The sequence below is a fragment of the Toxorhynchites rutilus genome, chromosome 3 (assembly GCF_029784135.1).
Source record: "Toxorhynchites rutilus septentrionalis strain SRP chromosome 3, ASM2978413v1, whole genome shotgun sequence".
NCBI classification, from domain to species: domain Eukaryota; kingdom Metazoa; phylum Arthropoda; class Insecta; order Diptera; family Culicidae; genus Toxorhynchites; species Toxorhynchites rutilus.
In genome coordinates, this window is record NC_073746.1 from 215124474 (window position 1) to 215151449 (window position 26976).

Here is a 26976-nt window from a genome sequence, read left to right on the forward strand (position 1 = left end):
TGAAATTTACCAGAAAGAATGTCTCCAAAAGCGTGTGTTACCGCTCATCCGAAAGCACACTGGTCCGACACTATTTTGGCCTGATTTGGCATCATGCCACTATGCACGTTTGACCTTGGATTGGTATCGCGAGAATAATGTCGATTTTGTGGAAAAGGAGATGAATCCTCCAAATTGTCCGCAAATAAGACCTATTGAAAAATTTTGGGCTTTGATGAAGGGACGACTGCGGAAGAAGGACAAGGCAGCCGATGACCTTGAGCAGTTCAAAAAGGATTGGATAAATGTGAGCAAACAAGTCGATGAGACGGTTGTCCAGAACCTAATGAGGGACATCAAGAAGCAGGTGCGATCATTGGCGCGAAAATCAGAATCTTGATTATTTTTTACTGTTACTCCTTTCTTTCATTCATAAGATACAATATTTTGATATCAGAACTGAAAAATAAATGCAATATTTGAAATAAAGCTGTGTTTTGAGCGTACCCATAATTAACGATACGGTCCTTAGACCATAAAACCGTTCGGAACCATTTGCAGAAGATTGGATTCCAAAAAAAGCTGATTATATGGGTGCCACACGAGTTGACGCAAAAAACATCTTTTAGACCGAATCAACGCCTGATGGTGATGGTGACTGGTGATGAAAAGTGGATCACGTACGACAACCGAAAAAAGTCGATTCCTCGCTAACAACTTGATGGAGCTGGATGTGCTATTCATCACTCCTCAAGCATTGTTCTCGAAGTTTTTTTTTTCTCTTCTCCCCAACGAGTTGGTTTTTTTTTCTCGTGTGTTCTGTGGTGAATTAGTGCCCAAAGTGCCCAAAGCAGCCAGAACCGAGGAAGCAGCGCCTCTGCAGTGGTCTGGATCGGCGTCTGTAGTGGATCAATAACCATAACGGCATCGTCAACACGTGGTTGACAACAATAACAACAATCAGTTGAGTACAACAATAACTTCTGCTATTGTGTTGTCTCCGTAGCGCGTGACTTTTGTGTCTCCCTTAATAGGGTAACAGAGCGCATATCGGAACAACAAATTTATGTGATTATTTTTATTTTATTTAAGTTTTTTTTTTTTACAAGTGAGATAAAAAAATTGTAAAGATAATAATCGTTCGTTCTAAGAATGGAGGAGGGTGGGGGTCTAGACATGGACATTTCAGACTCCCCCTCGCTTGCTCAAGCAGGGTGTAGTAAGTCCCTTAAACGGACTCCTATGCCCGAAGATTCTTCTTCTGGGGACGAGTCAACTCACACTACCAAGCCCCCCTCCAAAAAAAAGATTGCAAACCTTTCCCCTGATTCCTCCAATACTTCCACCCAATCATCGACATCCCTTCCCCCCTCTGATGTTACTGTCCCCACTCAAACCTTGTCCTCGAATTCCTCTCCTATTGTTTCCGCTCCCCGTGTCAGGGTTTATCCGGACGATGCGCCTGACGCTGGTCCTTGGGTTGTTTTTTTCCGGCCCAAACCTAATGGTAAAGCCTTGAGGGTCGTACAGATTATGACAGATCTGAAAAGATACACCTCTGTTTCGGAAATTTGCAAAGTAAGACCGAACAAACTGCGAGTTGTCGTGACTAACCGAAAGGACGCGAACGATATTGTTGCTGATAAGCATTTCATCCTCGAATATCGAGTTTTTATTCCCTCCCATAACGTAGAAATTGGGGGCGTTATATCTGAAACGGGTCTGACGTGCAAAACTATAGAAAGTATGGGAGTTGGCAGGTTCAAGAGGCTTCCTTCGATGGAAGTCAAAATCTTGGAATGTCGCCAACTTGGAAAAGTTACCCAGGAAGGAGTAGAAAAGAAATTTACACCGTACGACTCGTTTCGAGTCACTTTTGCTGGTGCCGCCCTCCCTGACTACGTTATGGTGGACAAATTGAGGCTGCCGGTGCGACTCTTCGTGCCAAAGCCCATGACTTGCAACAAATGCAAGTCAGTTGGTCATACAGCAGCTTATTGCGCCAACAAGGAGCGCTGTGCCACATGCGGAGAGCAACATGAGGGGAAATCCTGCAGTGCGACTGAGCATAAGTGTCCATATTGCGGGGGATCCCCACACGTGCTCTCAGCTTGTGAAACTTACAAGAGTCGCTGGGATAAACAAAAGCGCTCTTTGAAGGAACGCTCGAAACGCACTTTCGCGGATATCTTAAAGGGCGCTTCCCCACTGGCTCAACAACAACCATTACCAACAAACAATGTCTTTGCTTCACTGCCAGTTGACGAATTGGAAGCGGATACAGCTAACGAGGGCACACCGTTTATTTTCAAAGGGAATTCCCGGCGCAAAAATGTGTCCACTCCCAAAGTTCAACGACAAGTCCCATCGGTGGTACCCCATGTTAGCTTGCCTAAAATATCGAGTGCAGCGGACAAGCAAAATCAGGTTCCTCCTGGCTTCCGTGGGAATAGTTCACCTTCGAACGACCCAGCACTCGAGGGGACATCAAAAACCCCAACTGTTCCTTTTTTTGCGTCCAGCTCAACTTCCCAATCGGGATTTATAAAGTTGACTGACCTTGTGGATCAAATCTTCACGTGTTTTAATGTTTCCGATTCCATCAGAACCATTGTCATCTCAATGCTTCCAGTACTAAAGACAATTTTGCAACAATTGATGCAAACATGGCCCCTCCTTGCAATGATTATCTCTCTTGATGTCTAATTTGAATAGAGAGGTCGGAGATATCACTGTTTTACAGTGGAATTGTCGTAGTCTTATCCCTAAATTGGATGCATTCAAATTTTTAATTCATAAGTTCAATTGTGATGTTTTTGCTCTGTCCGAAACTTGGCTTTCTTCGCGAGATGATCTCTCTTTCCACGATTTTAATATTATACGCTTGGACCGTGATGACAGATACGGAGGGGTGCTATTGGGGATCAATAAGTGCCACTCATTTTTCCGAATTGACCTTCCACCTATTGGAGGGATCGAAGCTGTTGCTTGTCATGCAAACATTAAAGGCAAAGACCTCTGTATTGTCAGCTTGTATTGGCCTCCGAGAGCTGCGGTTAGCCGCAAACAACTTGTTGACATGTGCTCACTCCTTCCTGAGCCACGATTGATCTTGGGAGACTTCAACTCTCACGGAACTGCCTGGGGGGAACAGTACGACGACAATCGTTCATTGTTGATATATGACCTTTGTAACAGCTTCAATATGACCGTTTTGAACACTGGGGAAACAACACGTGTGCCTAAACCTCCTGCTAACCCAAGTGCTCTTGACCTCTCGCTTTGCTCGAATTCACTATCGTTAGATTGCAAGTGGAATGTAATCCAGGATCCCAACGGTAGTGATCACTTGCCAATCAAAATTTCCATCACCATTGGGTTGAATTCTTCTGAATCTATAAACATGGCATATGACCTCACAAGACACATTGACTGGAAAAAATATGCGGACGCGATTACTCTAGCCATCAATTCCAGAGATGGTTTACCTCCATTGGAGGAGTATAACTTCCTTTCTCGTTTGATCCATGACAGCGCGGTTCGCGCTCAAACGAAACCCATCCCAGGTTCCACCATTCACCGAAGGCCTCCCAATCCATGGTGGGATAGCCAATGTTCAAAGCTTTATGTAGAAAAATCGAATGCATTTAAAGCTTTTCGGAAACGAGGAACCATTGACAATTTTCAAACGTATTTAGACCTTGAAAATCAATTTAAAAACTTGATCAAAGGTAAAAAACGTGCTTATTGGCGAAATTTCGTGGGAGGTTTGTCACGAGAAACGTCAATGAAAAAATTATGGAAAGTGGCTCGAAACATGAGAAATCGCTCTTCATCGAATGAAAGCGAGGAACATTCACATCGATGGATTTTTAATTTTGCGCGAAAGGTTTGTCCCGATTTCGCTCTCGTGCAAAGAATTGTTCGAGATATACCACAAGATAGGTGCGATCTTGATTCCGAGTTTTCGATGGTAGAATTCTCTCTTGCTCTCCTTTCAAGTAACAATTCGGCTCCAGGATCGGATAGAATTAAGTTCAACTTGTTAAAAAACCTCCCCGATGTGGCCAAACATCGCTTGTTGAATTTATTCAATAAGTTTCTGGAGCATAATGTTGTTCCGGATGATTGGAGACAAGTACGAGTTATAGCTATTCAAAAACCCGGAAAACCCGCGTCCGACTTCAATTCGTACCGCCCAATAGCAATGCTGTCTTGTATACGGAAATTGTTGGAGAAAATGATCTTGTTTCGCCTTGATCGTTGGGTTGAAACGAATGCCTTACTCTCAGATACACAATATGGGTTCCGCAGGGGCAAGGGGACGAATGATTGTCTTGCGTTGCTTTCTTCAGAAATTCAAATGGCTTACGCCGAAAAAAAACAAATGGCTTCAGTATTCTTGGACATAAAGGGGGCCTTTGATTCTGTTTCAATAGAGGTTTTGTCAGACAAATTACACTCTCGGGGTCTGCCGCCTCTATTGAATAATATGTTATATAACTTGCTTTGTGAGAAACATTTGAACTTTTCTCACGGAGATTCGGCAGTAAGTCGGTTCTCTTACATGGGCCTCCCCCAGGGCTCATGTTTAAGCCCCCTTTTGTACAACTTCTATGTAAGCGACATCGACAATTGCCTTACACAAAATTGCAGCCTAAGACAACTTGCAGATGATGGAGTGGTGTCTGTCGTAGGATCAAACGAATCCGACCTGCAAGGACCCTTACAAGATACTTTGAACAATTTTTCAACCTGGGCCATTGGGCTAGGGATCGAATTCTCCACGGAGAAAACAGAGATGGTGGTTTTTTCTAGGAAGCATAGACCAGCAAAACCAAAGCTTCAACTTTTGGGTAAACCGATCACTCATGCTATGTCATTCAAGTATCTTGGGGTCTGGTTCGACTCCAAATGTACTTGGGGGGTCCATATTAGGTATCTGAGTAAAAAATGTCAACAAAGAATAAACTTTCTCCGTACAATTACCGGCACCTGGTGGGGAGCCCATCCCGAAGATCTTATAATGTTGTATCGAACAACTATTCTCTCAGTGATGGAGTATGGCAGTTTCTGTTTTCAATCAGCTGCCAAAACACACCTCATTAAACTCGAGCGAATTCAGTATCTTTGTCTCCGTATTGCGTTGGGATGTATGCCCTCAACGCATACCATGAGTCTCGAGGTTTTGGCAGGCCTACTCCCACTAAAAGATCGCTTCAATTTATTATCTCTTCGGTTCCTCATCCGGTGTAAGGTTATGAACCCATTGGTGATCGGGAATTTTGAGCAGCTGATCGAGCTAAATTTTCACTCCGGATTCATGAGTTCATATCATGAATTCATCTCCATGCAGGTTGATCCTTCTTCGTATATTCCCAACCGTGTTTGTTTCCCTGACTACATCAATTCCTCTGTGCATTTTGATCTGTCCATGAAGCAAGATATCCATGGATATTCAGATTACCAACGATCGAGGATCGCTCCAACGATCTTCGATGAAAAATATAGGGGTATCAATTGTGATAATATGTACTTTACTGATGGGTCCACTATAAATGAGTCCACAGGATTTGGAGTGTTCAACGAAATTTTTAGCACCTCCCACAGTCTTCAGAATCCTTGCTCAGTGTATATTGCTGAATTGGCAGCGATATACTGGGCGCTAGACAGCGTCGCCTCACGACCTGTTGAACACTATTACATTGTAACGGATAGTCTTAGCTCTGTCGAAGCTATCCGTTCAGTGAGGCCGGAAAAGCACTCGCCGTACTTCCTTGAGAGAATACGAGAAATTTTGAGTGCTTTATCCAGACGCTGTTATGTCATTACCTTTGTCTGGGTCCCTTCACATTGCTCAATTCCGGGTAATGAGAGGGCTGACTCATTAGCAAAGGTAGGTGCGATTGAAGGCGACATTTACCAGCGTCAAATCGCCTTCAATGAATTTTTTTCTTTAGTCCGTAAAAATACCATCGCTAACTGGCAACGCAAATGGAACGAAGATGAATTGGGCCGGTGGTTTCACTCGATTATCCCTAAGGTTAGCCTCAAACCGTGGTTCAAAAGTCTGGACTTGAGTCGGGACTTTATTCGCACCTTCTCCCGACTCATGTCCAATCACTGTTCGTTAGATGCGCTTCTCTTTCGTTTCAATCTTTCCAGCAACAATCTCTGCGTCTGTGGTCAAGGTTATCACGACATCGAGCATGTTGTTTGGTCGTGCGAGATGTATCTTGTCGCCAGATCGAATTTAGAAAACTCCCTTCGGGCCCGAGGAAGACAGCCCAATGTGCCGGTGAGAGATGTGTTGGCTCGGTTAGACCTTGATTACATGACCCAAATATATGTTTTCCTTAAAGCTATCGATCTTCGTGTGTGATTGTACCTATGTCCTTATACCCTCCTTTTCATCCATTGCGAGCGATTGGCCCCCATGGTATAAACAGTAAAATAAGTTGAAATGTAAATATACAATAGATTTAAGAATCGAGTGTGATCATCAACATTGTAACAATTCCCTTATATCCCATCCCTTTCCTGAAAGATGTCACCCTCTAAACTCGAGTAAACCGCGAGTAATCGGTTTTCCACCTTACTAACCATAGTGTTAGGAAAATTATTTATGTATAGTTTTAAAACATATACTTAAGAATTCGGCTCCTTTAAACTAATGTAACTGAGCCTGTAAAAATAAACGATTTATATAAAAAAAAAAACCGAAAAAAGTCATGGTCGAACCATCGCCAAGCCGGATTGTCGGCCAGGAAGGTTTGCTGTGTGTTTGGTGGGATTGGAACGGAATCATCCATTATGAGCTGCTCAACTATGGCCAGACCCTCAACTCGGTTCTCTACTGTGAGCAGCTTGACCGTTTGAAGCAGGCGATTGACCAGAAGCGGCCAGAAATGATAAATAGGAATGGTGTTCTTTTCCACCAGGACAACGCTCGGCCTCACACATCTTTGATGACCCGCCAGAAGCTACGGGAGCTCGGATGGGATGTCCTATTGCACCCACCGTATAGTCCGAACCTGGCTCCAAGTGATTATCATGTCTTCCGGTCCATGCAAAACGCTCTTGGTGATACTAAGTTGGCTTCAAAAGAGGCTTGCGTAAAACTGGCTGTCTAAGTTTTTTGCAAATAAGGAGGGGGGTTTTATAAGGGGGGATAATAAAGTTGCTTTCTAAATGGCAACAAGTTTGCGAACAAAACGGCACATATTTGACTTAAATTGGATAATTTAAAGTATGTTAAATAAAGCGTCAAATTTCGATCAGAAATACGACATTTCTTTTTCCCCAACCCAATTTAACAGGTCATTTACACCGATTCGAATGTTGCCTGTCTGCTTCAATTTGCGCACGGTGCAATTATGCCAGCTTCCTGCATTCTAGAAATAACCGTATTTTTGCGGCAATATCACTCTGACAGCTTTGCAAGCAATCTTCCAACCTATAACAATTTCTGCGCGGTGGTCATAGAAGGTGAAAGTCAAGGTTAATGTGAACGGATCAATGAGCGCGCACGTTATGGCCGCTAAGCAATAATAAATTCGTAAATCGGCACAAAATGCTAGACATTGGGCTAAAACGACAAAACGAGTTCGCGGCATCCGAGTGATTCATACGGTAGCTTCTACAATGTTTATGTTGAAACTTTTGTTTAGTATGCCTTATTGTTTACATTAGATTTTGCTTGAATACAGTTCATGACGTTATAGATTTGCTTCGCTAAGAACACTGTTACTACTGCGCGATACAGGGGGTGGTCTCAATAATAGCTGCGTCGGTTTTCGGAACATTGCATTGAACGTATTTCGTTCAAGGCAAGTTTGTTTCGGCAGAAAATAGAACGATCAATCATTGCGAACGTGAGCTGTTTCGAAGTAAGACAGAGTTTAAGTTTCTTTTCAACGGTCAAATAGATCAATACGATTATTATGATTATTACGAACGATAGTTAATACAAGGGAGACACAAATATAGTGAACAAAGTAAAACAAAGTAAACAAATATAGTCAACAATATTTCTTTAAATTGATGAAGAAAATGATCAGTTGGAATCCATTAAGATTGCCGCTTATCATGAAATGTCGACAAGAATAGCTGCTTCAAGCGCGACACTACTCCATCAGATGGATAATAAAGGGTGTGTCAACATCAAATTGCATCACGGAAAAAACGCTGTAGAAATTCGCCCAGTAGACCGATCCTTTTGAAAAATTTAGACAGTAAAATAAAAACTATTAAACAACTTTTGGCATTTTCTTTTTATTCATACTTTGAGCCCAAGCCCGTATGCTCACACCTTCCTCTTTACCCCGTCCATAAGGTTCTGTACAACGTCAGGTTGTAGTTTTTTTTAACAGAAATCCATTTTCTCTTGAAGTCCGCCTCCGATTTGACAACTTTTGGGTTCTTCAGGAGGGCCTGCTTCATAATCGCCCAATATTTCTCTATTGGGCGAAGCTTCGGCGCGTTGGGCGGGTTCATTTCTTTTAGCACGAAGGTGACCCTGTTGGCTTCGTACCACTCCAACACGTCCTTTGAATAGTGGCACGAAGCGAGATCCGGCCAGAAGATGGTCAGGCCCTCGTGCTGCTTCAATAGTGGTAGTAAGCGCTTCTGTAGGCACTCCTTAAGGTAAACCTGCCCGTTTACCGTGCCGGTCATCACGAAGGGGGCGCTCCGCTTTCCGCAAGAGCAGATCGCTTGCCACACCATGTACTTTTTGGCAAACTTGGATAGTTTCTGCTTGCGAATCTCCTCCGGAACGCTGAATTTGTCCTTTGCGGAGAAGAACAACAGGCCAGGCAGCTGACGAAAGTCCGCATTGACGTAGGTTTCGTCGTCTATTACCAGGCAATGCGGCTTCGTCAGCATTTCGGTGTACAGCTTCCGGGCTCGCGTCTTCCCCACCATGTTTTGCCTTTCGTCGCGGTTAGGAGCCTTCTGAACCTTGTATGTACGCAGGCCCTCCCGCTGCTTGGTCCGCTGGACGAATGAACTTGACAAATTCAGCTTATTGGCGACATCCCGGACCGAACTTCTCGGATCACGTCTAAACTGCTTAACTACGCGCTTGTGATCTTTTTCACTGACGGAGCATCCATTTTTGCCGTTCTTCACCTTCCGGTCGATGGTTAGGTTCTCGAAGGATCGTTTTAGTACTCTGCTGACCGTGGATTGGACGATTCTCAGCATCTTACCGATGTACCGATGTGACAACTCCGGATTCTCGAAATGAGTGCACAGGATTAATTCACGACGCTCTTTTTCGATCGACGACATTTTTCCAAATTTACGAAAAATTGACATTGAAGCATGGCCAACGTGATCTATACACTCTTATCTGATTATAAGCGAAAGCTGAAGATATAATTCCTAAAAATTAAATTTCTACAGCGTTTTTTTCGTGATGCAATTTGATGTGACACACCCTTTAGTTGGTGCCAAGGATATTTCAAATTATTGTTTGAGGAGCACCATATTCTTCCTATCGAACCCATCTCTGAGTTTTATGTAAAGAATTTTTAACACTTAGATCTTTCTAATTGTCTTATATCATACTGAATACTGTTTGAATTGTTCTTATTTTGACGTAGTACTACGTCTTTCAGGAAGGGTGCCAAATCAGGAAATAGGTCACGTTTTTATGGAAGCCTTCCAATTTTCCCATAGGGGAACTGGGAGTAAGACCGGCACCCCTTGAGTTTTACTAGAAAACTCTAATTAACTATGTTTTTGAACACTGCACATGTTAGTATTCATTATTTTAGACGTTTTGAATCAAATCCAATTCACCTTGATTCGTCAAATGTTAAAACATTAATCAAAACAAACGCGAGTGCCGATGATGTGCAACCGGATGTAATTTTTGGTAGTGGTAGTGGTAATCAAAACAAACGCGAGTGCCGATGATGTGCAACCGGATGTAATTTTTGGTAGTGGAATTGAGGCTTTTATTCTTGAACGAGGTTTCAAATCCTTTTTCGTTGTTCTACAGTTTGTCCCCTGGATTGTTAACTATCACTGGGATTCGAGTTGAGTTAAGTCAAAGCAATAAATTAATAGAAATAGTCTCCTTGAAAAATGTATCTTGTTGGGGTAAGACCGTCACCCTTTGAGTGGAGTGAGTCCGACATGATTTTCAGTTAGTTGAAGGTTATTGGGACATATTTTGCATCTATTTCAGATGTCTCGCAGCTCCCAAGGATATCGAATTGTGAGAGTGGGTCCCTGGAGAACCTCACCCTTGCAAAAGAGGCTATCGTTGGTGGAGTTTCTGTCAAACGTGCTTCCAAGACTTTGGAATACACAGGTCTATATTACAGGATCACGTTTTGTAAAAGGTGGTGAGCTCGAAACTAGGACCTAGATCCCATCGAACTAGTAATTGAATTGTGGTGTGGTTTGAGGTGCCGCATGATAGATTTGCCTAATAACATATTCTCTTCTTTTTCATATTTGATGTTCACCGGAGCTTGTTCCGACCATATCTTCGGAATCAGTTGAGCGATTGGAATCATATTCGATAGCGATCTAGAATTAGAATACCTCCCATTTGGCGGTTGCCACATTCAAACTGGTTCAGCTGGTGTCAAGTAAATTTATTGACAAATTGAGGGCGCCGGTGTTCCCCCATGTGGTGCCGGTTTCACCCGCACTGGTTGGTGAACTCTGTTTTTATGTCAGCTTTGAAAATTGACTATTGCTAACTTGTCGTTTAAAAGCACTGATATTTCTCATGTCTCATGGAAAATAATATAGACAATGATTCTGTGAGGGAAACATAACAATATGTGCCCTCAGATCTTACAAAACAATACTTTCCCTTACTGGCTTACCCCCAGTTCCCTTATATTGAGAACCTTTACGACATATTAGCTAGTTTGTTTGTCTTGTCCCCTCTCACTGTCGCCCACCCTCGACAGCCAGTCGAACACCAGATGCTATCCCTGGTCATTATACACAATGCTACAGTGTGTGTGGCAACCCTCGGTTGAGACAACAGTACCCCTTATCCTTATCACTTACCTATTCTACAAAATTGTTGAATTGGCCAATTGTTAAAAAAACAGCAAAAATGAGTCAATGTATCTCGCGTAACTTTTGAAAAGGTCCTATGTAACATTTACGTTAACTCGAGAAAACCGGAGCTGAAGTCCGGAACATTGTTCCGCAAATCGTTTTAAAAGGAATCGATCTTTATCACTACTTTAACCACTAGCAGTCAATAATAACTCTGAAAAAACACAATGTAGCTGTTGTTTCGCGATTGTAGTTTAAAGTTCAAGCCTCGTTGCGAAAAATGTAACATTGAACGTTTCGACTGACCGCGTTTGAACATTGGACAAATTACGTTGCACGATAAGCATTTCAAAATAATTACTGAAAAATAATCCAAATACCTACACTTCGTGCTGTAGGCAGATCATTATTGTTATCACTCGTTGAATTGCACTAAAAACTAACACTCGAAGAAAACAAAAACAGGAAGTGGGTTATATCTGTGGTATAACCGCAAGGGTGACGTAGGACTATCGTTGAATTAGTGATAATTTGTTTTTAGTTACATCTGAATCAATTCTGAATGAATGAATAAATTAATATTTCGGGGGCTTCGAAAACGAGAGCGTTACGTTGGAGGCACACTATTCAGCAAAAGAAACAATCACACAAAAGTTGTATAAGACAAAATACATTGCTTGTATTGTGATATGATTTGTATTCCATTTCCATTAGACAAAATATATGTTGCATCAAATCAGTCTGCATAATTTTTGCGTTCGCTCATCCTTTCTCACAACACCCATTTCTCGTTTGAGAAATTGTTGAGTACACATCGTTTGCCAGTGCGGGTAGAGCAGGAAATCCTTCTTAAGATTAATTGCACCTCTAATAAATTACCGAAAGACTTGGTCTTACGTTGATTGCACTTGATTGAAAAATCACAAAACCAAATGTATTTGGTCGCAGTATTATATGGATAAAAAACATTAAAATAAACTCTTTCGCTTAAATGTAATTTTCAATTCCAAGGGGAAGTGGCAGATTATTGTTTAGCAACGATGATATTTTTCCGGAATCTCCCGTTTTTCGATGCTGATACTCTCTTGGTCGCCTTCTATTCTCCTCCTGATGGATCGGCTTTTCTGCGCTCTCTCACAGTTCGAAACAAACTGAATGCGTTTCAGTTCAGGTCAGGTCAGGTAATGAATCACTCGCCGTCCAGCTCGTCCAGCAACGATGTTGTTCAGTCGGTGTCCTCACGAAAAATGAATGCGTTTCACCATTCACCGTTTAAGTATGCTTTTTGTCCGTGATTGAATCGAGAGATGGTGTAGTTTACGATTGCAATTTGGAAGGCAAACTAGAAGCGAATGAACTCATGCAATATTGGATACGAAAATATCCTACTGATGGGGAAGAATAATCTTCAGAAGCTTTCTGCTAATTAATTGCACTTGATTGAAAAATCACAAAACCAAATGTATTTGGTCGCAGTGTTTTATGGATAGAAAACTTTAAAATAAACTCTTTCGCTTGGCGTAACGCTTTCGTTTTCGAAACTTTGATTTTACACCCCGGTATAGAAATGAACGACGTAGTCCTACGTCAAAACTCAAAACGACCGAAGTATAACTTCGTGTTGTTTTGATTTCTTTGTTACTTCGGACATATCGGGCGTCGGGAAAAAGTTGCGTCGGAAGTAACAGTAGAGTACTTGAAATCCGAATCTGTACAATGAACATTATTTGTATCGGAGATTAAAAGGTAAAGAGGATAGATACTTGAACGATTGTTATTGCAATGCATTTAGTGTTTGAAAACTAATAGTGTGCTTCCATTAACTCGATTTGTTTACATTTTTTACATAGGACATTTCCAAAAGTTACGCGAGATATGTGTGAAATTAGAAAGAAATTAGTCAAGAGCCGTTGCAAAATGCTAATGTCATTATATCACACATTAGTATTTTGTAACGTGTTATTGTGTTAACAGTTAACATGTACTTGGTTCGCTCTGACTGCGAAGAGAGCGAGGTTTTGCGTATCTAGCAGCTGCATAATTTTGTTTTTCATTTTCTTGAAGATTCTGAATTCGAATTGCCGGAGATATGAACTCACAACGTGAAAGAGAGTATTTTGTGATTGAGAATGACTTGGTTATGGTTAGAAATTTAAGATGCAATGGTACTCAGTGTAACATTTTTTAACTTGGTTCGGTTTGGCTAAACTTTTTTTTTTATTTTCTAGACCATAACATTTTAGAACCAGTAACATCAGAATACTAACCTGTTCTATCCCACAACAATTGTTGCCCTTTCATCCTCAAGTAAACCGTGAGTATTCGGTCGAATCCTACTAAACATAGCATTAAGTTGAAATCTTGTGTAATCAAACTTAGAATTAACGGCTCCGCGAAGCTTATGCGATTGAGCCTTAGGGTGCTCATACACTGTTTGACCGAAGCCAAATATTTGACTCTTTTTGACAGATAAAATTTGGTCAACGTGTACTGATCAAATATATTCTACACAAAACACGAGAAGCAAATATTTAATTATTGGATGCCTAAAATATTTTTTCAGTCTGTTCTTCGAACCTGTCGGTACATGGTTAGGTTACCTTGGATATTTCAGTTGATTTTTTTCCATGTTCGGTGTTTGATATTGTTTATTACTGTTTAAAATTGAAGAGTGGCAAACAAAGTAGTGTTTGTACAAATATCAAATCAAACCTTATCTGTCAAAAAATATCAAATATATGACCTCCGGGCAAACAGTGTACGGCCACCTTTACAAATAAATGAAATGGAAAAAAATCTTCTTCTTGAATGGCGTTAACGTTCCCTGTGGAACTTTTGCCGTCTCAACATATGCATTAATTAGCGTCATTTATTGATACTTAGTTGAGATTTCTTAAGCCAAATAACACGCCTTGAATGTATTCCGAGGGGCAAGCTCTAGAATACGCGTGAGCACAGTGCAATTCGAAGGAAATTTCTTTGACGAAAAATCCCCCGATCAGAACGGGAATCGAACCCGAACACCCGGCATGATAATGTGATACGCTAACCACTCGGCCACGGGTGCACGAAAAAAATGGAAAAAAATAAATACCCTGATTTATGAAAATGTTGAACGCAACGCAACAAGATGGTTTTCATTGGAAGTAGTTGTTAAGCGAAATCTCGAGCGATTTGAAGAGCTTATACAATTAATTTGGTTCCAAGTTAAGTATGACCATAATCAATCCGCCATTCGTATTTTGACTCATTTAGAAGATCCTATGACCGATTATTCTGTTCCCAAACTTTGTTTTACCGCTCATCAATAACGCTAATTGCACTTTTAAATCGGAAATCTCTCAATTTTGGTAACTTTGTAATGAAACAAAAATGTTATTGCTGATCATATTGGGTAACTTATGTTTGGAGAACTACGGGCAACGATTCGCTGATGTTGACCTTGATATGAAAGATTTTGAAGGCTTCCTGAAGAAGCCTAAGGATGTTTACATTAGTACCGATTCAGAAGAAGCTGAAAAAGGATTGGATGCAACAAGGAAGCTGATCTTCAAATCGATTTGTCGTGACTTCTATAAAGAACTCGTGAAACAGATTTCAAAGCGGTTTGATTTCAGTGATCCGGTTATCAAAACTTGATAAACCCTCAAAATGTCGTCAAGCCACCAAACCTTAATGAATTGATGGGCAAATTTCCTCAATTCGTTGAAGCAGGTAATAGATAAGACTTGGATAACAAATTCGAAGAACTATGTATCGGCTGAAGGAGGAGCTTCAAGGATGAAATTGACGAAAAATTTGAAGGCAACGTTCAACGAAATGTATAAACGTCATACAATTCAGAGGATTATGAGAAAACCTTTTCATGATCTATTTTGTTGTGTTGATACAACTTCAGCAACCCATAAATAAGAAAAATAAATTCAAAATAAACCTTCATTTTAATTCTTTCCCTCTAATTTTTCGATACAGATTTTTTATATAGGTTTTTTTGTTGAAAATACATACAGATTTTTTCAGAAAATTTTACAGATTCAAATGTGGCAACCCTAGTCCGGGGAGCTGGGAGTCTTATCGAGAAAATCAGTCAAATTCTCCCGACACCACGCTTAGATGATATTCACCATGTGGGCCGGTGCGCCGTAAGGTGCACCTGTGGCCGAGTGGTTAGCGTCACACATTATAATGCCGGGTGTTCGGGTTCGATTCCCGTTCTAGCCGGGGGATTTTTCGTCTAAGAAATTTCCTTCGTCTAGCACTGTGGTCACGCGTATTCTAGAGCTTGCCCCTCGGAATACATTCAAGGCGTGTTATTTGGCTTAGGAAATCTCCTAAGTATTAATAAATGACGCTAGTTAATGCATATGTTGTTACGGTAACGGGGGGATGCTGGCCAACGTCGGCGCCAACAGCCGATCGTTTTGGATATTGTGCGGTTGTTGTAAGACAAAGAGTTTTTCATTAGAAACCACGAAATCATGAACTGCATGCCACGAAAGTATCAGTTTGGCTCTGTCCAGCCTCTTCTTCATTACCCCGTGAACCTTGCGTTTCTTGTACGGCTTGTATCCCAGGTCCTTCATCATGATGCGGTGAACAGTCTCGATCGACACATGCAGGCCAGATGCGGTCTTCCGGATCGAGTGGTTTATTTTTCGACGAACCCGCCCCCTCACCTCATTCTGCATACTGAAGAATAGATTAGTAAAGGTAATCTATAATTTACATTTCATACACCCGACGGTTGTGCTTCATACCAGTTTACACCACAGAATCATTCCAATTTTAGGCTTCACAAACAATAACGTGGTAAGGTGATAACATTGCCCCTCCAGGTTGAACAACGAAATGTCCAAAGTATGGTGCAAGTTATCCGTTCGTTTTTTTTTACAAACATATCGGATTTTTTAAGAACTGATTTTGTGGTTCCGGATCCGAAGTGGAATCTAGGTTAGCTTATAATCTAATATATAATCTATAATCTAATAATTAGGTACTAATATGGGTACACAAGTTATACTATGATGTGAAGGTCATCTTCGCAGTAGTGCTATCAAATCAAAACTAGTGCCATTTGAAAAAAAACGAAACGATGTGTGATTCACCACCAACTTGGTTATATAATTTAACTCTGGTCATGTTTGTTTGAAAAGCATGTGTAAATATTTATCCATCAATTCAAAAGTGTGTATTAACACATGTGAAAACAGTGTGGGTCGCGCCTGGGCTAATTAATTCTCTTCGCTTTTTCAGATGCCGCCCCAAAACTCGATCGAGATGGTTCCAAAGTCGGACACCGAAAATGACACCAAAAGAGTTCAAAATGGAAATGCAAACAATTCTAAAGTGGTGAATGGCATAGAACCACCGACCACATCGGTAATCGTCCCGCCGGATGGAGGTTGGGGATGGGTGGTGATGATAGCGTCGTTTTTCTGCAACATTGTGGTCGATGGTATTGTGTTCAGTGCCGGTATGTTCCAAGATCCTATCCGGCTGGATTTTGGCGTTGGCAAAGCTGAGGTAATGTTATGTTTATTCATGTTATGTTAACCAAATATTGATCTATTCGAATTTATATTCTAGGTTGCATTGGTCAGCTCACTGCTCAGTGGTTTTTATTTGCTCACGGGCCCATTTGTAAGCGCGCTTGCGAATCGGTGGGGATTTCGTCCGGTTACAATTTTGGGTGCATTCATCGCATCGACGGGCTTTGCTCTTTCGTACTATGGAAACAGCCTTGGTTACTTGTACGTCACTTATGGAGTAATTGGAGGCATCGGTTTTTGCTTTATTTATGTGCCATCCGTTATAACCGTTGGGTATTACTTCGAAAAGTGGCGAGCCCTGGCAACTGGTATCGCACTTTGTGGCTCAGGCGTTGGCACGTTCGTATTTGCACCTCTTAGTTCTATGTTGATCAACCAATTCGGATGGAGAGGTGCTCTTCTGGCTCAAGCCGGAATTATTCTACTGTGTGCTTTATTTGGATGCATTTTTAAGCCTATTCAACCCATACAAGTCACTATAACGAAGGATGAGGACACTCCAATAGAAAAGGGAACACTGTTGGGTGAGGGACTTCCAATCGTATACACCAAACCGCTGCCAGAAGGACGTTTCGCATATTCCGTTCCAAACAGTTCTCATAATACGTGGATGGGAGCAAGCCCAAACACTCAATACCCAACCGCAGCAGAAGTATTCCGCGGAAGTGGACATAACCTTGAACGAAGACCATCAAATAACTCCGGCTTACTAACGCACGAAAATATCCAGACCACAACGAAAAAGCTTGAGCAGCTGTCCAAGATTCAAAAAAGACTAGCCGGCCAGATGACTCCTGAGGATACCATACATGCCCCACGCTTCCCAATCGCACATCATGAACTGAATACCGTAGGAGAGGCAGCTGAAGAAGAGGAAACTGAAAATGGTACACTTCTCACTGGAGAACAGAAAACAGCACCGGTCGTAACCCCCGCCGCGGCACGACAGCGAAGCCATACCGTATCTGGACGAAGACCTATTGATTCTGGGTCCCGACAAGGGAGTCGTCGGGGAACCCTAACTGATGGGAGTCGTCCAATGTATCGAGATGATATTTTCTTCACTGGATCGCTAGTCCGCATACCGCAATACCAGTCACAAACATCGTTGGGATACCATATGTCTGTTACTCGTTTGCCTACTCAGAATGACGTCGAAGAAGCGGAAGAACAGTCTTGTAAAATTTGCCCCGAAGCCGTTAGGCGTACACTTGCCACTATGTTAGACATGACCCTGTTGAGATCGCCATCCTTCATGCTGCTCGCTGTTAGCGGGTTCTTCACGATGATGGGCTTCTTTGTGCCGTTTATGTACGTTACACAGCGGGCTGTATCGGGAGGAATGGATTCCCAAATTTCGCTGTTTATTGTGTCCGCGATTGGTGAGATCATAATTTCCAATTTTTTACATTATCCCTTCATGGTTTCATAATTGCAGGTATTTCAAACACTATTGCTAGGATAGTTTGCGGGTTTTTGAGTTCCTTCAAAAGCGTCAACGCTCTTCATCTTAACAATGTTGCCATCACTATGGGCGGTATAGCTACAATGCTCAGCGGACTCTACATGACGGAGGCATATCAGTTTACATATGCCGCAATATTTGGACTAGCTATTGGTGAGTATTGTATGATTTTACCCTCACAGACACGGGATAAGGGATGCAAAATGAATTCTAAGCCTGCGATTAGTTCGTTGTACACAAAACAAGCTTTGTTCTCCACGCAATTCTCAATTATTAGAGGCAAAAGAACTGTAAAGTTTCATTTTTTTAACTCTCAAAAACATAAATCCGAAACGAACCCAGAATTATTGCTTGTTTGGAGGATTTTGATTCTCCATTGCAAAAGACATTTTTTTAAAAAAAACTCCATTTGAGTTTTTTTAAAAAACGAAAAATTACCGAAAATCGAGGTTTTCAAAAAAAAATTGATGCAAAATGTCTTAAAATTGCATTAATCGTCGAGGTTTACAGTTATCTCGATTTTTTTATATTAAAAAAATGTTTTTTTGGCACTTGGTCGCTTTTTCGCCTGAAAAATCGATTTTTGACAAAAATTTTTTTTTAGATAACTGTAAATCTCGACATGTTATGCAATTTTAAGACATTTGGCATCAATAAAAAAAAAACATTTCCGGTGATTTTTCGGTTCTCAAAAAACTCAAATTTTTACGTCTGCGACACCATTAACCCTTTCACGTACAACATCGAGTCTCACTCGATATGGAATGATTGTGCCACAACGTACAATATCGAGTCTCTCTCGTGGCGCGCTTGCATATCACAAGGCACTAAGACGCTCAGCAGAGTAGTGAAGTTACTCGATGCGTGACCCATCGAAGCGTTTGCATTTGGTCCTCTTTTGAAAACTAAATCGTACGGGAAGGGGTTAAATGACGTCCGAATGAGCTAATATTTTGCATAGGGTATGTTATCGTACAAATCAACATTTCGTAGCAAGTTCCGAATGAAAATCGAGATAACTATTTTTATTGGCACCCAATGAGGTACATATAGAGGTGGAGCAGTAGGCGAAGTGTATCTGTATTAGCAAGCAAAATATCGTGTCGTAATTATTTGCATTCAATATGGAATGTATATGAAAGAAACAAAACAATGTTAAAAGTACTCACGGTTGCATGATCATTCGAGCCAAAATTCTCATGAATTATTAAACTGGTTGTTTTTTAACGGAAGACATTTATATCGTGGCTTATTTCGATTATTCATGTGGTAAAAAGGTCCAGAGAGCAGTCGTATGCTTAGTTCTCGAAAGCAGTAACATTTTCACTGAAATGAACGTGGGGGAGTGAAAATTGCACTTAGAAATATCACCTTTATCCGTCTTTTTCGACGTGATTTCACAAATATTCACTCCAGGCTATCACATTAGCCTCATATTCAGCGGGAGCTCTACAAAAATGTACGTTTTTAATTGATAAATTACCTCCTGAAAATAGCATTTTTACATGGATGCGGTGGGCAATCAAATATAAACACAACGACTGATGTCACTATTTGCGAAATAGTTATGGCAGCGCATGCTATGTCGCTCGAAACTCGACCATCTTCATTACCTTTTTTCCAGGACATTGATTGGCACCCAAAACCATACTTTTCGTTTGGTACCCCGAAAAAAAAACTAAGTCCCAAAATGCCGATTTTTAACAAAAAAATTTTTTCGGGATGACACTAGATCTCGACGTTTTATTCAGTTTTAAAACATTTGACATCAAATTTTTTTTTCGAAAACCCCGATTTCCTTTACTCCCCCTTAGGTGATTTTTCGATTTCCAAAAAACTCAAACTTTGGCCGCTTTGCGCCACACTCCCTTAAGTCCGATTGAGCTGAAATTCGGCATAGGTTGTTTTTTCGAGGTGGTGAACATTTTGTATAGAGTAACTTTTTGAAATTTTAGGGTCGATTTTTTCCCATACATTTATTGGCACCCTAATCTACATACTTCATCAACGTCAACGCCGATGTTCAACAATATTTGTTGAAGAGAATAGTTGACATAACGTTGACGTTAGTTTGTACATTAGACAGGTCTGAACAAATAAAAGCTCCGATTTTCAAACGAGCTTCCCTTCATTTGTGCCACTCAATAAGATAATCACTGTCTCGAAATTTCAGTTCATTCGGCTGTAAAAAAGTGTTGGCGCACAAATATTTAAAATGAAAATATGGATATTTTAAATATAATGTATGGAAAAATAACTTAGCTTCACTCTTTTCATCAGGAAACTATTAAATCATGCTCACAGTGCATTCAAAAAGTTCCGGGACTATTTTTTAAAACAAATTAAAAACGAGATACTCAAAAGATTAGATATTAGTTTTCTACATATAAGCCTTCTCTTTTCACACAAATTTTTGAACGTTCGTAGAGGTGTCCGGTATGGAGTTTATAATACGCGTCACATTTCATTGAATGTCTGGAGTATCGTCAAAACGGTCCCCTTCCATAGCGTTCTTTAGCTCGAAAGAAAAGGAACAGTCTGCGGGGGCGAGGTTCGGATAATAGGGGGCATGGGTGATAACAGTCACCTTTTGTTTGGCTAGAAACTGCGCTACCAAAATCGCGGTGTGCGCTGCGCATTGTCATGAAGCAAAAACTATTCTCCAGATCGGTACTGGTCGGGCCGCACGTGCCCTATCCATGTCAATAATCGTTTCAGGACACTTTTGTAGAAGACCGCATTCACTGTATTTTTACTTACGAAGAAAAAGATTTAAATTTGAATTTTCCAATTTTTCGTACACATACCTCCCTGTTTTTTTATATGTTCTAAACAAAAGTCTAAGCTCTCCAAAATCATATCAAAAGCTAAGTTCTCTGTGGTCACCTCAAAACCGGTAAAATCATTTTGTAGACTGTAGACATTTGAAACGCAGTTTACAATTTGTCCTATAAAGTACAATGAAATATTTTTCATTTATAAGTCTCAATTTGTATGAAAACGTTCCTGAAATTTTAATATTTCATGTGAGACGTCTGATATTTCTAAAAATGATATAAGCAGCTGGGGTCTCTTCAATCTCGACACCTCAAAAAAATATTCCAAAGGGTTCCACATAATAATAGCCATTTGGAGTGTAGTTCAGTATTTGAAAAGTTCACTCAAATACCTTTTATTTGCTGACAAGAGATCGGAAATGGGTCTGGCAGTATAAAACTAAGGAATTCAATAAAAAGGGCTAAGGGCAGAATAAATCTCTCCGGCAAATATTTATTTAATCCATTGATAAATAAAACTAAGACATCGCCGTTTAACGTAATGAACAAAAGAATTTTCTAATTATTATGCTAACTTTCTTCTTCCTATTTCCAGCATGTTTCTCGGCTTTACGTTCGATTCTGGTTGTGGACCTTATGGGCTTGGAGAAACTGACCAACGCTTTCGGAATACTGTGTCTGTTTCAAGGTCTTGCTGCAGTTCTCGGTGCACCAATAGCCGGTATGTACTGTGTAAAGTTTTGAGCGGAAAAAAAGGTATTAAGAATGGTGTCTTTCTTTCTAGGATTCTTTACCGACCTCACCGGAAGCTATAATGTCTCGTTTTATATCAGTGGAGCATTGATCACAATTTCGGCCGTTTTATGTTATCCGTTGAACATTGTCAACCGATGGGAAAAGAAACGAGCTGCCAGCAAGAAGTCGGCCGCGGTATAGATACAAGAATGTTGAAAAGGTCTACTCATATTGGAAAAGTCTACAGGTTTATTGAAAAGCCACAACAGTAGAATTGGTTGAATCCGTGCGAAGGAAAACCGAAAGCAATATTCTAGTACTTATACGATTTGCAACAAACAAAAATTACAGTTCTGAACGAATTTTTGGAATCGAACCTTACTGTTTGATTGTAACATTTCCTCAACATCACATGCTGGAGATCGGGTGAACTGATCGTTTTTACACATACTACACGTTAACAATCGAATCATGCATTATAGGTTTAGATAAACGTTGGTGCTAATTTATACATGCACCACAGCTTACATCATACTGTTTCAAACGTATCGGAAGGGGTGCTGAAAACGCTTTAGTTTGAGTTATTTTTATTTATTTATGGCTTGATCCAAATGAAGAAAAACTATCAGACGGATATTAATCACATGCCATACATAGGCACGATGTTTTATTTTCTATTCGTAAAAAAATATGTTTAGGTTGTCTCAGTAGCTTTGAAATGATACATTTCGAGAAATGGTAAGGTTGTCATAACTGCAAAATTTGAAGAAATAGTTCTAGTACATAGACAAATCGAAAAAAAATCAAATTGAAATCTTACATCTGGTCACTTATCGGAATGTTATTCTTTCTAAGAATTGTTTGGTTTAATGTACATATTTTTCCTGTTCCATATTATTTTGAGCTCTTTAAAGTAAGTGACGAAAAATAGATGATGGCCTTTCCATCAGTATGATATCAGCACGTATATACAGGAAAAGAAATATATTTGTTGATATTGTTAAGAAGACCAGTAGAAACGGTTATCTGAAATCGAAATTGAAGTCTGTTAATATTGGATAAATGAACACCATCCAACCGTCCCGTTGAAATATCTTTCAAGTGTGCAATCTATTCTTCTTAAGAAACGTGCAATCAGTTTTCAGGAATCAAGCATATTTTGTAGCTGCTAACAAAGCGTTTAAACAGGTACTTATGCCATCTTATAATTAAGTGCTATTGTGTACTAGTAGCTTTCTGAGTTAATCAATACAACAACAGCCTCAAGAAAACATCTCAGAGCTCACTCTCGAATCATATGTTTGATCCGTAATGAAATCTGCGAAAGCCATAGATGCCAGTGTCCAATTCATTTCCTATTACGCATATCGAAAATGTTAGATTCTTCTGGTACTATTAATAATGCCCGGAAAACACAGCACTTCTGATCAACAAGCAGATATTTTTGACTGAACGAGATTCGTCTTTTTAGAATTAATAGACTGTAAACTGCCAGCTGGATTGAGCTCTGCAGTTCTAAACTAGGAGTATTCTGTAATAGTTTTTATTCATATTGAAAAATAATGTTTTCAAATAAACAGGAAAAAGAAATTACATTCATTGTGTTCTTCTTATTTAAGGCGACTTTTTTTTGCAAGGTTTTCCAAATGACCTATCTCAAGGCCGGGAGTCTTTTTCTTTTTCAAGGCTTTCAGGGAGGCTTGGTCTTTTTCAAGGCTCGAGGTGAAAAAACTGAGAAATTTTAAAGCCACTATAACACAAATCATGAAAGTCTCGCTCTAGCTAGCAGACTGCAGCCTCTCAATGCTGATGTATGACACTGGTGTTTTGTTCGATACAAAGGAATAATGGAAGATAGATTGCGCACACAGTGGTCGATTTTGTTCGGTAGAGGAACCGCGTTGATTTTCATGCCATCTGGTTTACAGTGCTTCTGTATTTTTGCACCGCATCATTTCTGCCTCTGTACTGGTTTATAGGTTTGAAATTCCGGAAACGAGTGCTTTACGTTTGGGGTGCATGGATTTGAGCGTTAATACCTATTTGCCGACTGAACGAAGTGGTGTGACAATGTCTTTCGAAAGAAAAAAATTGTTTGAGTGATGTTTGTGATTCAATACCCAAAAACTTGTTTCCACAGCCCAAGAACTGTTCTGAAAGCAAACTTTTGAAATCACAAAAATCCATAAATATGCTTGAAATTCTATCGAAGTTAAGATTGGTTGTTGTCGGATGGTCCTGAAAGCACCATAAGTATTATGATAGCCCTGGTCAAACTAAGTTTCTATTTTGCTACCATGTTGAACGGATGTGCAATTTTTTTCACCTTAGAATGCAAAACGGAAGAGAAATATCCAAAAGGATGTACCGCATTCGTTTTTTATACCGTTATGTATCTTTTATGTGTTAATAAATAGATAACGGTGGTAGGGGAACAAATATGTAATCGCCTCAAGTCGAACTGCATCTAGCACGAGAAGAAGACATAGATCTCGTGTGTATTGTTCTCGCGAGAACAAGAATGAATCATGCATCACCCATCTTCAACTGCCTCTAAAAAATCTCCAAACCCATCGGTTTTTTTGACATAGGATTACGTCTTTCGGGAACATATTGGGGTACAAATTGAAAATAGAAAATCGAGTACATCGTGAAAATTGTCCAAATTCAAACGCTTGTTGCTCAGTCAGTTCATGATAGATTGATGAAATTTTTTCGTCAATCGTTTTCGGTACTTCATAACAATATTTTATATTAAAAAAATTATTATATGTCATGAAACTAACTATCGAACAATTGAAAAATCTCAACCCCTATCCTAACGGAAATACCCACTTCTGATTGGTCGAAATTGACGACACATGCGGCGGGTCCCTAACATAGACATCAAAACTAAGCTGCCTGGGGGAAATCGGCATTGCAAATACATAAAAGTAGGGGGGGGGGATGTTCACAGAGATATCAAAACCAAGGTGCCCGAGGGAAAACGGCATTGCAAATATATGCAAGTCGGGGGCTTTTTTATATTGCTAGTAAGGTTAATGATACGATTAATTCTAGCAAATAAAATTGAAATTTGGAACTTAAATGTTGGTTGCTTCGTGAAATTTCATATCAATGACCGATCGTGTATTGTGAAAAATTTAGCACAAGTGTAAGTGTAAAATTGTATATGGTAGCAGTTGTGTTAAAAATGACTTGATATATGAAACGAAACGGCCGCTTCCAGAGCCACCAAATCATTATCAAAGAGTTTAACGAGGTAATCCTTCAAACATATCCAAAATCAACAGATAGCCTAACGGAATGCTACGTCAACTATGCGGTCGTGTCTCGAGCACAACCCTACTGTGACTTTTTTTCTGGGCCATCAAAACTTTCGACTAAAGAGTTATTTTAAAAGTTTTAATATATTCTTCAATAATATCCTAAGTAGTCAAAAGCGATTAGATTAGTATTCTGTGAAATTAGGAACATGTTCGGATTTATTGATGTATTGATGGTGATGTCGGACTCTCAGATTTTCATTCGTTCAGTTCATTCACTTCTAGCCACAAAAAGGACTTTAACTCGGATTTGAGAAAGGCCATTTAGCAAGCATCGCTAACAAGATGACTGATAAACCGTGAATAGCTTAATGGAGACTTTTTCCGATCGATCAACTAACTTTTGTGAATTCTCGCACTGTTTTTGGATTGTAACTGGTATCAAAGTGCAGCGCATTGCAAGCCAGATGTGAAGAAGGTTTTTTTCAGCGGCGAGAGCTACATTCTTCGGCGAAAAACTGAAGGTGAAAATTTGTTTTGCAGCGGTTTCTGTCGGTGCCGCCACCACACCCAAATCGGGTCGGGTTTTCTGGTGTCGTTCTTATTCTTGCGGCACGCGACACCATGACTAACAAGTGTTTGTGGCTCTTCTGAAAAAAGGTGGAGTGCCAGCATATACATCACTAAAAATCTAAATTTCTGACAAGTAAAATAATAATTCGGTGCTCATAGCCATCTGAAAAATATGTTTTCGTTGTTTATCATAACGTTTCACCCATACACACGCTAAAATTGGTATACAGAATTGAGGGTAATGCCATACACTAATATAATTTACTTTAATTATCCAATAATTGATTGTTTCAATAATCTAGAACGTGACCGTCTTCCCCCGTCTTCCCCAAGGAGCAACTGAAATTCTGACTATGCATTATATCACACCAGATGGTGAAGAGGTATCATCGATGTTCATCTACTCACAACAAGCCAACCATGCCCTGTCTACAAACCACATGAAGTGATCAACTACACAAAACATGCCCAACCAGATTGCAACCATGCACCACGCCAGTTAACGAAATACATCAATTAAATGGTTCATGATCCATGGACAAGTGGTCTGATGTTTTCATGTTGTAAAGTTGCCATTTCTTTCAGAGCTCTGTTCAAACGTATTTATTGTAGTCGGCTCCGTCCACCAGTGATAGTTTCAGGCGGTAGGTGTAGGTAGATAGGTTTAAAATTTGACATCCTTAATGCTCCTCCTCCTATTTAGTGGAATTCGAATAATGACAGCCCGACTTGGCAAGTCAGAAAAGACAATCAACCTCATGCTGTTCCAGAAAAAGACAGCAATCTTCTCTGAAGACATTCCATTTTTTAAACCCTTTACTGGTAGATGGTTTCATAAGTTACGAGAGCATCACTTTTCGGTCTGCTTACCAAAGGAGATTTTTTTTTGGTAGCTTCGACTTTTGACGTAGAACTAAATTGATGAAAATTGGAAGCATTTCCATTTCCTCATACATTTGTTTTGTCCATTTGTGTGCTTTCCCGAACAGAGATGGCAATAACGAGCAACTTATCGACGAGCAACGAAGGGGAAATCGTAAGATGTAAAGTCTCCGTGAACAAAGGAAAAGAAGAATAACGAAGGGGAATATTTGCCTAGAGTATAATAAGTGGATCTTGTTGAGGCGAACTTCATTCTCCGTGAGGACAGCGACTCTTGTCTTGAATACAACCTCCTATAATTTTAATTATTCTGCAGACTTTCGGAGTACTCTGGCGATTGATCGAGGTATAGAATTCCTGTCCAAATCAAAAAAAAAAAGATGATCAAAAATGGCTCATCCATAACGTCGCTAAGTTCCACTAGCAAATTATTTTAGAGATTTACTGTTCAAGCTTAGGTCAATTATATATACCGAACCCAAAATTTTTCGATTCTTTGTTTTAAAGAGGCTTTAAACTTTGCAGTTAATTCCGCTCTGCTGAACCCTAAATGATTTTGCGGTCGCTCACACTTTATCGTGCAGATCATCATCATCTCTCTAATTTGCATACACACAAAGCAGATAATAGATTTATAATCCCTTTTGTCTCAGAACGAAACGAAAGACAGATAAAACTAGATACTCCGATAGCTTCAGCCTCTTTATACGCAGAAA

The 26976-nt window shown here is 40.1% G+C and overlaps 1 protein-coding gene across 3 annotated transcripts in view; it reads left to right on the forward strand.

The window, feature by feature from the left end:
* Positions 1-23134, forward strand: part of LOC129777213 (monocarboxylate transporter 12) — a 46933-nt gene extending 23799 nt beyond the window's left edge. For 2 of the 3 annotated variants that reach the window (XM_055783357.1, XM_055783355.1), the window contains exons 2-6: positions 16267-16536; positions 16600-17944; positions 18001-18180; positions 21400-21525; positions 21589-23134. In XM_055783357.1, coding sequence (XP_055639332.1) covers positions 16267-16536; positions 16600-17944; positions 18001-18180; positions 21400-21525; positions 21589-21740 — 2073 coding nt within the window. In that variant the 3' untranslated portion in view covers positions 21741-23134. Of the gene's footprint in view, positions 1-13241; positions 13328-16266; positions 16537-16599; positions 17945-18000; positions 18181-21399; positions 21526-21588 lie in introns of all 3 variants that reach the window. The other variant, XM_055783358.1, reaches the window with a different exon arrangement.
* Positions 23135-26976: the final 3842 nt, after the last annotated feature.